This window comes from Notolabrus celidotus, chromosome 2, assembly GCF_009762535.1.
Source record: "Notolabrus celidotus isolate fNotCel1 chromosome 2, fNotCel1.pri, whole genome shotgun sequence".
In the NCBI taxonomy this organism is placed as follows: domain Eukaryota; kingdom Metazoa; phylum Chordata; class Actinopteri; order Labriformes; family Labridae; genus Notolabrus; species Notolabrus celidotus.
Genome location: NC_048273.1, coordinates 17208363 through 17221920, shown reverse-complemented (window position 1 = coordinate 17221920; position 13558 = coordinate 17208363). Strand labels below are relative to the sequence as shown.

Sequence of the window (13558 nt, the reverse complement as noted above, 5' to 3'; positions counted from 1 at the left end):
TTGCTTTTCATTCCTTTGGCTCGGGATCAAGAGTTAATTATTCTGTTACATAAAGTAAGAAAGCTTGTAATGTAAGTAAGCTTGTTTCAAGATGTGAAAATAACTACATGTTATAACAAGAATACAATAGAACTTCACAAGTGTAGCAATGATTTCAGCTGCATCAGGAAGAATCCATTTATTTATGAACACATCAGATTGACTTAAATCATTCCTAAGATACAAATCTTAGCTGGCAGGCATCAAAGTGGTCTCGAAGGCTGAAACAAGGTGCGTGGTTGTAGTTCCTGCTGAGAAACAACATGGAAGAGGAGATTGTAAGCTGTGCTTGCATGCAGATTTCCATTTGAGAAGGTAATAAAGCCAAATTGTTTTTAAATGACTATCAACGGGTTCCTGGATTGCATTACAGCAGATTGCATTCTGCCTTTTGCTTCCCACAAAGTCTGTTATAATATTAATAAAAGATACAACAAACAAATACTACAACACTTTTGATTCCAAAACTTGGTCCCATGACTCATGAATTTTCTGTAGTATCTTGTATAAAAAACATAAAAGTTACTTCCTTATGATAGTCATGACCACACAGACCCAAGGAAGAGTGAAATATTAGCAGATGTGATCAATGTCTTTGTTTGTTTGCATTGAACCTCAACCACACACTGCTTTATGGTCAGTTCTTAGTTTTCATTACTTTAACCATCTGACCTTTGACATCCTGCACAGAGCACTTCATCAACTAACTGGGTAAAAATGTTGAAACATACCAGCTGGGGATTATGTGCTAACATTCAGGAAAAAGTAATTGGCTCCATGGTGGCTGATTTGTTGCCCAAAACTCCAAGAAGAGGTGCCAAGATAAACTGGGCAGGAGGCTGAAGCTGATGGTGTGATGGTTGAGAAGTTACAAGCTTGTTGCTGTGAAGGTTAATTGAACAATTAAGTTCACAAGCATGGTAACACTTTTGACAACATACCACTGACACTGAAACCAGTTATTAGCAAGCATCATGATTCAACAGTGTGTGCAACAAGAATTTTTAAAGAACCAACTTGAATGTCAACAAAAGATGAATGTCTGTGAACACATTCATTCATTCAACACACTGATTTTTTCTTTAAAGGGGGGATTCAAACTATTTTGATCTGTCATACAGGACTGCTAGATGACAATAATTAAAACCATATCATGTTTTTAAACGTTTATACACATCCATAATATCTCCAGCACAATGTTGAGAGCTGTCTAACCTTTCTGTGAAGAAAAATAACCAATGATCACATACCTGAAAACTGAAGACGTATCCATCAGCCTCAGCTGTGCTTTTTTTTGCTAGCAGGCTAGCATGCAAAGATAATAATCAATCATTGTTCCCTTTTTAGCATATTAGCATTGTCACTGTTAGAGTGTTAGCATGCTGACATGTAGTTCAAGTCATAGGATTGTACAGCTGTTAGCATGAAGGTAACAGATGTTTAAGCTGAGCACTAAAAGGAAACAACCTGTTGCACCACTGATCACTTCTATTACAGCCAGTATGAGTATATAAACAAAGATCACAATTAATTGCAGGATATATGTGCAAGCATTTAGCAAAATGTCTCCTTTTCTTGCACACAGCTGGACAAATCACAGGTGAACAAATGATCAACTTCCTCTATTAAACAGTATTTGTATGAATATATCAGAGGCGTGACTAAGAGGTCCAACCCCTGTGCTGGCATTGGAGGTAGTAACAGAAGTGTGGGCCAGGATCAATGTGAGTCAGTGGAGCCGTCAGAGTGGAACTGTGGCATGTGTGTGCATGTCTGAGTGTTTATTTGGTAAGCTCCCGCTATGTGTTTACCTCTTGTGCTTCTGCAATCCTGTACTGCAATGTAGAGTGACAAACTGGGACATTGGTGTTCCGCCCTCACGGTATCAATTCAAAAGTTCACAGGCAGTGGAGCTGCATCAAAACACTGTTGTAAACTTACAATATGAAAAGGTCTTGAGACCCTGTCAGACTTTTACATATAAGAGCCAATATTAAAGTGGCTTCAAAAAAGTTATTTGGAACAGTCTACATGTTCAGCTGATTAAATGGCAGGGGGAGAGAGTTCCAAAGTTCCAGAGTTAAACAGGAGAGCAGTCACTTTATTTAAATTGTATACGTTATTTTGGTTGGATGGCCTCAGAAGTTGTTCTGTACTGTAAGGGCTTAAAAGCTCTCAGATGTAAGCAGTGACTAAGCCATTTAATAATTTCATTTTAAATTTAAAAAGTCTCTTTAAATCAACTCTGAATTCAACTGACTGCAAGTGCAGAGAGGTTATAATAGGTATAAAGTAAGATCTGCTCAAGAATCTTGCCACTGCATTTTACAAGATTTGAAGTCATGTCAGAGCCGACGCTAAAAAGTTGAGCCTATAGACATCCCCCTGGACCCTTTATTGTTTCTGTTGGAAATATGGCCTGGACACTTGTTTACTTTGGATCAGTGTTTTATTCTTCACATTTTGTTAATGACTGCTAAAAAAACAACCACTATAAATTGGATGAAGCCTAATCCCCCTCAGTTGACCAATGGCTACAAAAAGTCAAACATGTATACGTGATGGAACATTTGACTGCCCAGCTACGGCTGACACTGCCTGTGTTTCAAAGAAGATGGAGAACAGTTACTGATTATTTTAATGAGGACTTTTATGTTTTATTATTTGAATGTTTATCTCTATAAATCTTGCTAGATGGCTTTTATTAAGGTCAATCTTTATGTGTGCATGTTAAGCCAGGTATATGTATGTCTGTATGTATGTCTGTATGTATGTATTATTATTTGTCATGTGAATGGTAGGTCTACCTGTGTGTACCTGTATATATGTAAATGAGGATGATTGTGAGTGGCAATGTATGGCTGATGTGTGCATGTTCCACCCTGTGTGGGACTGCTTAGCTAATATCTTTCTGTGAGTCGGAAGGGGCCCAATCCCAAGGTGAAACTGTTTTTTGTGTATTTATAAATTGCCTGTTGTTTTGAAAATGTGGCAATAAAGTTAAAAAAAAAGAAAAAAGTTGAGCCTAAAAAAATGAAAGCATGAATCATGTGTCCAGTGCTGATAAAAGGGAATCTTATTTTAGCGATATTTTGCAGTTGAAGAAAACCGGATCAAACCAACAGAGACTTTGAACTAAGTGTCATTGGCATAACGATACACATTAAAAAAACAACTAATTATTTGCCACACAGATAAAAAAAAAACAAGGGGACCCAGGATTGACCCCTGAGTTGCCACATTAATAGGGGCAGCCCACATATTGCCAGGAAGCTCTTTCTCCATCTTGTATACACACACCCACATTCAAGCACACAAGACTTTGCTCCCACAGCCGACCAGCTGGCTTCATGTGTTGTTGTCTCCCATGAACATTCAACGATTTCCTCGAAAAATTGTGATCGCATTTGTTTTTCCCACTACTGCTCCTGCACTTCAAAATCCTGTTGTCAATTTCTTTGCATGGGTTGACGTAACGATGAGGTCCAGAGTAGAGTGCCTCAGATGCCAGACCTCCTTGGAAGCAACGAGTTGAGCTCTTCCAAATAGCTTGGCGACAACAAAAGTTTTGTTCTTCCAAGACTCAACTCTTTCTAGGAAAAAACAAGTCAAGATTCACAACTGCAGATTTCAGAAGTCTCTATGTGTCTGGTTGATCCAAAAACATTATCTTTGTAGGGGTTATATTTTTGTGTAGCTATATCATGTTTAGCTCAAAGGAAAACATGTTCAAAGAAAAGTAAATATAGCCTAAAAACAGTCTTTATCACAGTGGAGCACAAATTCCTTCTTGTATTATTCTATAATGAACTGCAGTGTCAGGCTGCAGGTCAGTGGCAGACAGGTCTGTGCAGGCAACTGAACTGGTTTTAAAAGTCACTTTGTGAACTTAACAATGGTTTTCACAAACAACACAAAGTTATGAGGGAAAGTTTCCACTGTGACAACAGCAAGAGAGAGAAAAGGGGACTACACTTTTTTGGTGTCATTGATGCCTAGCAGTAATCCGTCACACAACTCTTGATTGTAATGTATCATTATACTTCAGTATCCCAATTTAAAAAGGCTTTTTGTAGCCAAGAGAACAGATCTATTTGGGTGATTTAATGGGTTTGTCATGCCAGTCTTTGCATCACTGATTGCTGTTTAATGTCTGTCTTTCTTTCCAACATTTGATTTGGTAATTCGTTTCGGAGGAACTAATCCACAAACAAGATCATTCTTAGAAACAACCTTTTTTCTGTGAGTCATCCGGGGAATTTGTTCAGCGTTCTGTGATATGTTTTGAAATTTTCTCAAAGTTGGCTCAGTGAAAACAACCAGTTGTAATCCTATATTATAAAAACATTTTGGATGAGTAGCTTCAGATGTTGGCAGTTCTGCAATGACCTCTTGGTATGATGGCTTCATATGATAATGCAGTTTTCAGCCAACAAGGAGAAGGAGGCAAGGCACATAATATACAGTTGTGCTCATAAGTTTACATACCCTGGCAGAATTTATGGTTTCTTGGGTAATTTCTGTTGTCTTTACAATATAAACACGGTTGTTTTGCTTCACCCAGCCACTAACCATGAGTAGAAAAAAAAAGTGTTTCTCTCATCATTCATATTCTCCAAAAAAATCATAAATTCTGCCAGGGTATGTAAACTTATGAGCACAACTGTAAATAACAACCTATACTTTCTGATAAGATGATGTAGCTAAAGTGAAGGCTGGGTGGTGTAGGCCAGTGGCCTGTATTTCTCAATCTTCTTTTAATACCACAGTAACCTAATTCATCAACTCCAGCCATTCTCCTCACTGTTAAGCAGCTCTGGAATAAAAAGGATGAAATTTTATGTCATTGATTATACAGCACTGTATAAAGAGCTTTCCTTTAATCAATTTTGTCACTGTTGACTTTGGTAACTTATACCAAACAGGCATGTTCTTTTCTTTGAACAGTTATGTACTCATTGAAGATGTGATTGAATTTCAAAGCACACCCATTAATTATTGTTGGGTTTAACAGAAAACCAAAAACAACCAGAGTTCTGAGATATTTCTAATCTTTCTTTTTTTTTTTTTTTACAGACAACTAGTAATATATCCCCTTTATTTTTGTGTTTCCCTTCTTAGTCGGAGTAAATGAAGTGTGATTTAGCTGTCTTTCATATGCTTGTATTTTTCCGGTTTTCAGTGAAGTTGAATCAGTTGTCCTACTTCTTCAAGATTCTTTTAACACAAGTGTCTGTACTTCCTGTACAGTACTGATATTATGAGCACCTTTACTATATCCATTACAGCCTAGCTATCCACAGCAGCGATTCTGCTTTGATACAGCAATGACACATAGACAAAGCACAAACAAAACTACAGTAACCATGATACCAGAACCAGAGGTCATACAATAATATTTTCTTATATTTGTTTTAACAACATTTTCTAATGATTGTAAAGCAATATTTGGTTGCCTGTTTTATGATTGCAATGTTTCTATATATGTTTTTTTTTGATAGATAAAGCAAGGACATTTTAGCATATTCAATGTAGACATGAGAGTATTTCTCCCAACATGAATCGTAACATCTTAATGTTTATCCAATTTCAAGGCAGTTGCTTCTCATTCTTAAATTGCTGAGTGGCAACTTCACCCCTGATAAATTATTCTATTATTAATATTTAAAAGCAACTTGAGCAGTCAGGTTATAGAAATATATGAGTTATCTCTTTATTAAACCATCCTGGGCACTTCATTTATACAGTGCACTGCATCTCAGTTAACAAAAGTTAATGCACTGAACAGCTATCAAGGAGACCAATTTGATTGATCCTTCCAAGGCGTGTGCATAAAATTACAAAATGCATCATTTATAAAATACAGATGACAATAGAAGCCTGCAGAAAAAATATATTACAGCTTAATATACAAATATATAAATGTACATTCAATAAATACAGTATGAAGTATTCTTGAGATGTATTATGGCTATTATGTAGGCCAGTTCAACAGGAATCACCGGCATGTTTACCCTAAGTTATTTGCATGTTTGACCTTTCAATATAAGAGCATGTTGTTGACCGAGCCAACAAGGTAAACTGCTGGAAGTGGGACAATTCTGACCCAGTTTTGAAGTAAAAGAAGCACCAAAGAAATGCTGGAAATCAAAAAGTGACTTCAGTAGGGTCTTGTTAAAAAACAATGGCAAAAACTACAACATATGTCAACATATGTCCAATCTTAATGATCTTTTCAACATCTGAATGTCTACGGGGGACAAATAAGCCTCTAAAGTGACCAGTGACACAATAACCAAAACACAATCAAAGAGCAAGCAAGGCTTCAAGGAATCAGACATTAACACATAACTCATATTCAAAAACACATATAATACTGATTGAAACAGATATTTACAAAGACTGCTGTTATTCTAGGTTCAGTATATGGTAAATACTTCTTTGGTCTCTGTTGATTGCTGAAAATTAGTGGTTAAGTACAGAGAAACACTAGTTTTGAATGATCGTTGTGTACATTTAAAAGATAAGAAAATGAACATACGATGTGCCTACATTGTGCCTTTCACTCTGAATCATTTATACAAGAACAACAATCCAAGTTCACATTGGCAAACAACACACCACTTCAAAATACACCAAAATCACTATCAACAGTACATATAGGCTGAAAGGTTTACACACATATGATTTATAAGATATGCAGGGAAAGCTACCTGAAGTTTGTCACATGTAGCTCAAAAAACAAAGAACAACTGTAACATATTTCAGCAGCACAGATTGCAGCGAGACAGGAGAGAGCTGCTGAGCCAACTGATTTCCAGCTCTGTGGATGAGGTTGTGTTGGAAGCACTGAGAGCTGAAGTCACAAGGCACAGCAGGAAGAAAATCAGAAGCATTCAGTAAAAGTTCAGTTGCTCGCAAAAGCTTTCCCAGTGTCTCTGTGTGATCTCTATCTTTGGCTATGAATGTAGGGGAGGATGTTGTGCACAACGAGGGGATGGGTGGGTCAGTGCAACTTCAAGCATCATTCTTCCCAAAAGAACTGCCATCCATTTTCAGTTTGTGCATCCTGGAAAGAAGAAGAGACAACAGTGAATGGAAGTGCTTCTCGAAATGCACATTCATGCTGACTTAAGAGTCTTCTTAAGGTGTCATTGTATTCATTCATGCTCTGAAGCCAATGATTAAATAGAACAAAGTTTAACTCGAACTAAATTTTTAATGCATGAGTGAAGCTTTTTCTTAACTTACAGTTTCTCTTTACGGCTCATGTTGTCTTCCTTTGCCATGACGAAGACTGCATCTTCTCCTCCTCTGACCAGGTAAGTAAACTCTCCCTCCTTTGCACTGAAGATCACCCTAAAATCAAACAGGATTCAAAAGTGTTAAAACTGAATTCAAGATGCAATAATGTTATGATATAAATAATAATAAGACACTGTATCTATTTCAGTAGTGTCTACATTATCTTATTTTCTTATTGGTGTCTAATAACTTACTTGGACTGGAGCTCTCCAGACTTGATACGCAGTTTGCGGAGGTGGAACTGGCTGCTGCTCCAAAATTCCTTCCAGCTTATGATTGTATCCTTCTCCCAGCGCAGCTTCACCATCCGCAGGTCCCCAATGTCCACATCAGTGGTGATGAGGAAAGACAAAGTAGTGTTGCTGTCCAGGACAGGTCTGTAGAGTGAAAAGGGAAAGCAAAGGTCAAAGGTTAGCTGCTTGGATTGGAATCTGTTGTATGTATGTCTCTATGTGCACATGCAAGTATGTGACGTCAGCAGCACGAGAGCCTCTAAGTCTTTATTTAGTGTCAGGATGAATGGAAACACTGTTGCTACCACCTGCTTTTATAGTTCCACGTGTTTGTGTTTTTGTTTGTTCATGACATGTGTTTTACATTTGTGCTGTTTAATTGTACGTACAAGACAAAGGGAATGTCCTCCTTCTCTCCGTGGGTTCCAAATAGAGAAATCTTCATCGGCTGCTCAGTGAAGCTCAGTGGGTCCTTGCTGAAGAAATGTGCCTTTACCTGATAGTGAAAAACTGTAAAAGAAGCAGAAGTTGTTCTCTTTAAACACACACTCGCACAGCAGGACATGTTCTTACATCTCACCTCTCAAGTTAGTTTAACACTTGGAAAGCGCTTATGTAACCTTGTCTTTTCTGCATGTGACTGTCACGGTGCTGCATTCAAACACAGATTTGTGCTAAATCCTGTTTACTTTCCCTCACGCATCAACATACTTATTACTGTTATATAAAACTGTTAAATAAACATATTACAACACCCCTTTACCTTTGTAACATGTGAGCATCATTCACAAAGTTGACTAGTGCCAAATAGTAATTCTTAAATAACCTTTTCCATTGCACACGTAGTGGTGTTGCATTACCTGAGCATAGCCCAAGCTACTAAAATACCCATGACCTCTTCCTCATGTCATCTCCTGAATACTTACTACTTGTTGAACACATTTGGCTGTGCTAAGTGTGTGTGTAGTACCAACACTGACATTGATGATAGTACTGATCCCATCTAAATGTAGCTACATGCATGCTAGGAAAATTCTGAAAAAGTAGCTCAACGATTGCAGCTTGGGGAATGTGCATAACTTAGCTACACTTTCATAAATCCCTAAAACAACATCCATCAACACATATTTTCTCTGGGATTTCCTTTTATACCTTTGTAAGGCATCATATCCCGGGTCTTGAGGAACATTCTGGTGCTGCGGGCTGTGCGGATCTTTTTGACGTTGTAGCCGAGTTTATTGCAGCGGTTCTTCCTACAGCTCAGACACAGTCCCTTGTTAAAGGCCTCTTTGGAGTTGCAGCGGAATGCCATACTCTGCTGCTGGCTATTGAGCAGGGAGTCGATGAACAAGTGGATGGAGCGCTCGTGGGAACATTTGACAAGTTGGTCCATATCTGCAGGAATCAGAATTCAGAAACTGTGAATAAAATACTCTCTGAGACTTACTCTTAGTCTACGTCATGCAGCAGACAAACATCTCTCTCGTGTGTGGATTTTATGATCCTTGACATGTCAGACTAAATGCCTCTCCAGATGGCATTTCTCACTTAGCCCTCAATCACTCTGGTCATACCGAGGAAGTGAACAACACACCATCAAGCAAGACTTTCATCTTTAAGCAGGACAGAACATGACTGTGACACTCTTTGGTCTGTTATGACTGCAGGCAACCATGTTTTAATTGCAGCCCTGACAACTTTAATGGAGTTAAGGTGTCTGTTGACACCATGTTAACTTGCACAAGTCTGTCTTAATGATTTACAAGAACACTGCTGTTGAAAATATTTCACTTTAATGTAGGCAGAGATGTGTATTTATGGTGCAGAGTGTTGCATGCAGAGATACATGATTGGTACCAGCAGGCCTGAGCCACTGGAGTCTAATGACAAGGGTAGATGCATGCAAACCTGAGGTTATGAAACAGGTCATCTAATGCAGGCTCTACACCTTCAGTTACAGATACAAACTGAAACCTAACACTAAGCATTACCTCGAACTGTATACAGTAAACGTATTAGGGGTACATACTTTGGAGGCCCTTTAAGCCTGCAGATGCGATCCCCAGCAGGGTGTTCTGGATGTCGCAGCCTGGCTGGAAAGTTCCTCCATTGGGGTAAATGTCAATGTGGCCCACAGGTCTCTGGATACCAATACTGCGGTCTGGAGAGCCCCTGGTGTTGGTGTGCAGGACGTCCACAAACTGGGCATCATCTCTGGACAGGGTGTTCTGGGGGTCTGCGTTCTCAAAAGTGGGACCAGCTGGATCCAGACCTAGGGGGAAAAGAAGGAAAGGGAGACACATGTCATTGTAGATTGGAGAACTTTTAGAACAATGTCAAGCAGGGACTGTGGGTTGTTGTTGTAGCAGATTGAAAAGGACACTATTCAAAGAGAGAGATGTTTTCTAAACTATAAACTTCATAGTTAAAAATAGGAGAACTGGACACATGACTGGCACATGCACAGATGCAGTAGTAGTCTGGAATGTAATGGATGGCATTACAATCTATTGGTGTGCTGTTATGTTTTTATGATTACCAGAGAGTGCACATACATTAGTATTGTACATAACAATATAGTATATGTGTAAACATGAAATCCCTTGGCCTACAGCTTGATTTTAGACTAAAAGGGTGTGTATAAAATAGGCCAAACTTTCTTAGATTTAACAATTACACATTATATTTATTGGGTTGATTGATTTGTAGAGTGATGATAACACACAACAAAGACATGAATGATAAATATTAAAGAGAATTAGAATCAAACTAAAAAAAATTGTACTAACAGCCAATACATTTGTCCACGCTTTAACCTAGAATCTTAATGTAAAAAATGGACTGACTAATCAATCAGAAGAAAGGGTGACAATGACCCATTTTCTCATAATTTCATCTTTTATGCAATGTGAGTGGATGATGATGGATTATCACCTGTAATCCTGCTGATTTTATGGTCAGTGAGGTCTCCGGCAATTCCAGCCACATGTGCTCCCAGACTGTAGCCCAGCAGATGGATCCTATCCCAGGGCAGCTGCAGCTCTTTCTGAAAGGGAGGTGATGGGTGAAATTTTGCAGAGCATGTTTTTTTGCCTGAAACAGTTTTAAGTGAATCCTGCAGACTTGCTGAATGGATTAAACGATAAAAAGACTATTCAGGTTAAAGTGTGTTCATTAGTCATCAGAATTTGGGATTTAATTCAAGACTTTAGTTAATTTGTGACATTTTATGCTTTGCCAAAATGTTGCAATCTTCAAACTTTGAACTCAAGTACTCAGATGAAAAACAAATAAGAACATTAATTGTGTCAATGGCCTCTTTTGCCTTGAAGTTGCTCAAACAAAGAAGGAGCCCTACTTAATTCCAAGCCTCAGAAGCCATAGACACAGCAATAAAACACCTTTATAGAGCATTTAAAATTATAACCAGTAGGCACACGCATCAACAGCAGCCCTGCTGGGTTTAAAAACATAACATCACCAGCAAACAATTTGTCACAGGTTCAGCGGCTGCTCTCTTTTCTTTGCTAGCAGATTATGGTAGAATGCGGCAATAATTTGGCCATCCAAAACGCAGTATGCTAATACACTTGTTATAGGATGTGACAAATCAGATCCAGCTGTTAGCCAGCTGTGATCCAGCTTGGAAACTGTTCAGTGAAAAACACTCACTTGTAACCAGCTCACAAACTTGGCAACGTCCCTGCCAACCAGTTTTGTGTAGGCTGCAGAGGTGGGGTAGTGCTGGTTGGCACGGGTCAGCCAGTCCACCACGATCACGTTGGCAGTGGGCTCCCGGTCGTAAAGAGCAGACACCAGCTTGGGCACCCAACTCTCGAACATCCCTGTGACCTGTAGCAATACACACAAACAGACACCCACACGGTCACACACATTTGTGAGGTCAGCTGGAGGATTGCGTGATTTACTCTACCCTTAGCCCTCATTCTGTATCCGGGAGAGAAGCCAGGGGTCAAATCTTGCTGCATGACTAGCTCTAAATCACATTAGAGGAGGAGATCCATGCACCATTTGTAGAACACACTCTCTGCTCTCAGCATGAAATGTGTATTTATTGCTTCATTTATCTCATTGTACTCTGTGGAGACTCATAAGTTAGGGCTTGGCTCACGGTTTATGGTCAGTTTTTTGGTCATTGAAGTCCAAACCCATTGTATGTACAATGTTATGAATAATCATTATTCCACCTATTGTAGTAGAATATCACTTAGTCACAATCTCACAGCCAGTTGAGCATTTACAGTAAAGATTTTTGGCACACTATACAAGTAGAAAAGTCAAATAAGCTCTCACAACAGACAGCCACAAAATCTGAGATTCTGTAGTGATTTTGTACAGTTCTGCATAAAAAGACAGCTTTCCATATAAAGTGCCATACCGTCCAGCCATGTATCACAACGAAGGTCTGTGTTTTGTTGTTGAATTCACACTCTTCGATGGTTTCCGGCTGACCGGCCACAATGTAGCACATGTCTTCATCTGGGATGTCAGCAGTGCGCAGGGAGAACTTGGACACAATGCCAGTGTAGTCTGAGATCCATTCAGTGGTGGTGGGCAGCGGAGTAACAGTGACTGTGCTGTTTACTGTAACAACAAACACACCAGAGGGATAATGGTATGAGAGAGATACAGAAGTTTACATGCACTGACTGTGATTAAAGCTTTTGATTGCAGGAGAGAAAAAACACATGATGAAATAAGAAAACAACAAACTGCTCATGCTCTTTTCGGTAATATGAGGAGACCACTTAGCTCCCCTTTGCAATTCTGTCGACCAGCCGTGATATAAAGCATGGCAGTGTCGCCCCCTTTTGTCTACATCCCATGTCTGTCAGAATAAAAGTGACTAGATCCTCAAAATATAAATAGACTGGAAATATTTAGAACGAAATATTTCCGAAAACGTCATACAAACTGAATTAAAGTAAATTTAAATCACTTTCATTGATTTTGTTGGGCGAATTTGCAACCGAAGCTGCCTTCAAAAGTCTAATTAGGCTGAATGTTTTTAATTGAAGTCTTGTCATTGAAAACAATCAGAGGTAAGGTAATGTCTTTCTCGTTGAAAATACTTAGCGAGTTGTTTTTGATTTTTTTCTATCCATTAATTTTGAAACACTCTCTTTCTATCTCTTTCTTTCTCTATTTTCAGACAAAGGCCTGTAGCAGCGGCCTTTCTTCATGCACACATGGACATGAATGGTATGAAATGGGATGCAGACCTGCAGAATGAAAGCGCCACACGGGGTTACTCTCGGTCAAAGCGGAACAGCATGCATTAATTAACCTGCTCTCTTCATTTATTGACTCCATAAAGGCAATGGATGAATCACGAGAATGAAAGACTGCCAAACAAGTTATCACAAGACAAAAGCATTAACAGGTTAGTCTTACCAAACACAGCAGTGGTGCTGAGTTCAGGGTCTGTAGAAAGAGTTGCAAAGATTTTTCCCAAAAATATCCACACAGTCAAAAAGATGATATTTTCTTTTCCCATATTATTGAAAAAGTTGGGGGGGTTTTTTCCCTCAAAAATATCCTAAGTTCAAAGTCCTCTAAACGTCACTCGACCAATTTTAAATCCAGTCTTCTATTTTCAAAATCAAAGCACCAGTCAGAAAGTGGTTTGGAGTTGTGGTTTAGGCGTAAAGTTTCTTATGGTCTGTCACAGATGCCGCTACAAGTCATCTTTATGGGTGGCTCATTTGAATATTCACACATGATTGGCTGGAGGTAAGTGGGCGGAGTTTAGACTTTGTACCAGCTCTTTTTTTGGGAAATCATTCACACAATCTTCTTCACACGGAGGCAGACACACTGCACCCCCAGACGCTGAATGAGTTAGGACTTAAAAATGGTACAATCAGTGTTGACTGAGAAACTATCATTTTTGCGGTTATGTTTTCAAAATTGACAGGTGTGTTTTGGTGGACTCCCTTCAAACCATTTTAAACTATTAA

The 13558-nt window shown here is 38.9% G+C and overlaps 1 protein-coding gene and 1 long non-coding RNA gene across 2 annotated transcripts; both read right to left on the bottom strand.

Moving 5' to 3' along the window:
• Positions 1–152: 152 nt before the first annotated feature.
• Positions 153–1842, bottom strand: LOC117806195. The gene is made up of 3 exons (XR_004629626.1): positions 1290–1842; positions 771–921; positions 153–290 (listed from the first exon to the last, which is right to left on the bottom strand). It is a non-coding gene; the product is annotated as an uncharacterized LOC117806195 (long non-coding RNA).
• Positions 1843–5727: 3885 nt separating this feature from the next.
• Positions 5728–13264, bottom strand: lpl (lipoprotein lipase). The gene is made up of 10 exons (XM_034710039.1): positions 12993–13264; positions 11977–12182; positions 11250–11429; positions 10512–10623; positions 9607–9849; positions 8730–8972; positions 7967–8087; positions 7539–7721; positions 7291–7398; positions 5728–7108 (listed from the first exon to the last, which is right to left on the bottom strand). The coding sequence occupies exons 1-10, from the start codon at positions 13093–13095 to the stop codon at positions 7057–7059; spliced, it is 1551 nt and encodes a 516-aa protein (XP_034565930.1). The 5' UTR covers positions 13096–13264; the 3' UTR covers positions 5728–7056.
• Between the last annotated feature and the right edge of the window lie 294 nt (positions 13265–13558).

Bases quoted from the DNA above. Each gene is read 5' to 3' on its own strand.
- lpl (XM_034710039.1), bottom strand. From the start codon at position 13,095: ATGGGAAAAGAAAATATCATCTTTTTGACTGTGTGGATATTTTTGGGA. The intron at 10,624-11,249 runs GTGAGTGTTTTT...CCTCCCTTTCAG, and splicing joins AGTTTGTGAGCTGGTTACAA to AAAGAGCTGCAGCTGCCCTG. The intron at 8,088-8,729 runs GTATAAAAGGAA...CTTCTTTTACAG, and splicing joins GGATATGATGCCTTACAAAG to TTTTTCACTATCAGGTAAAG.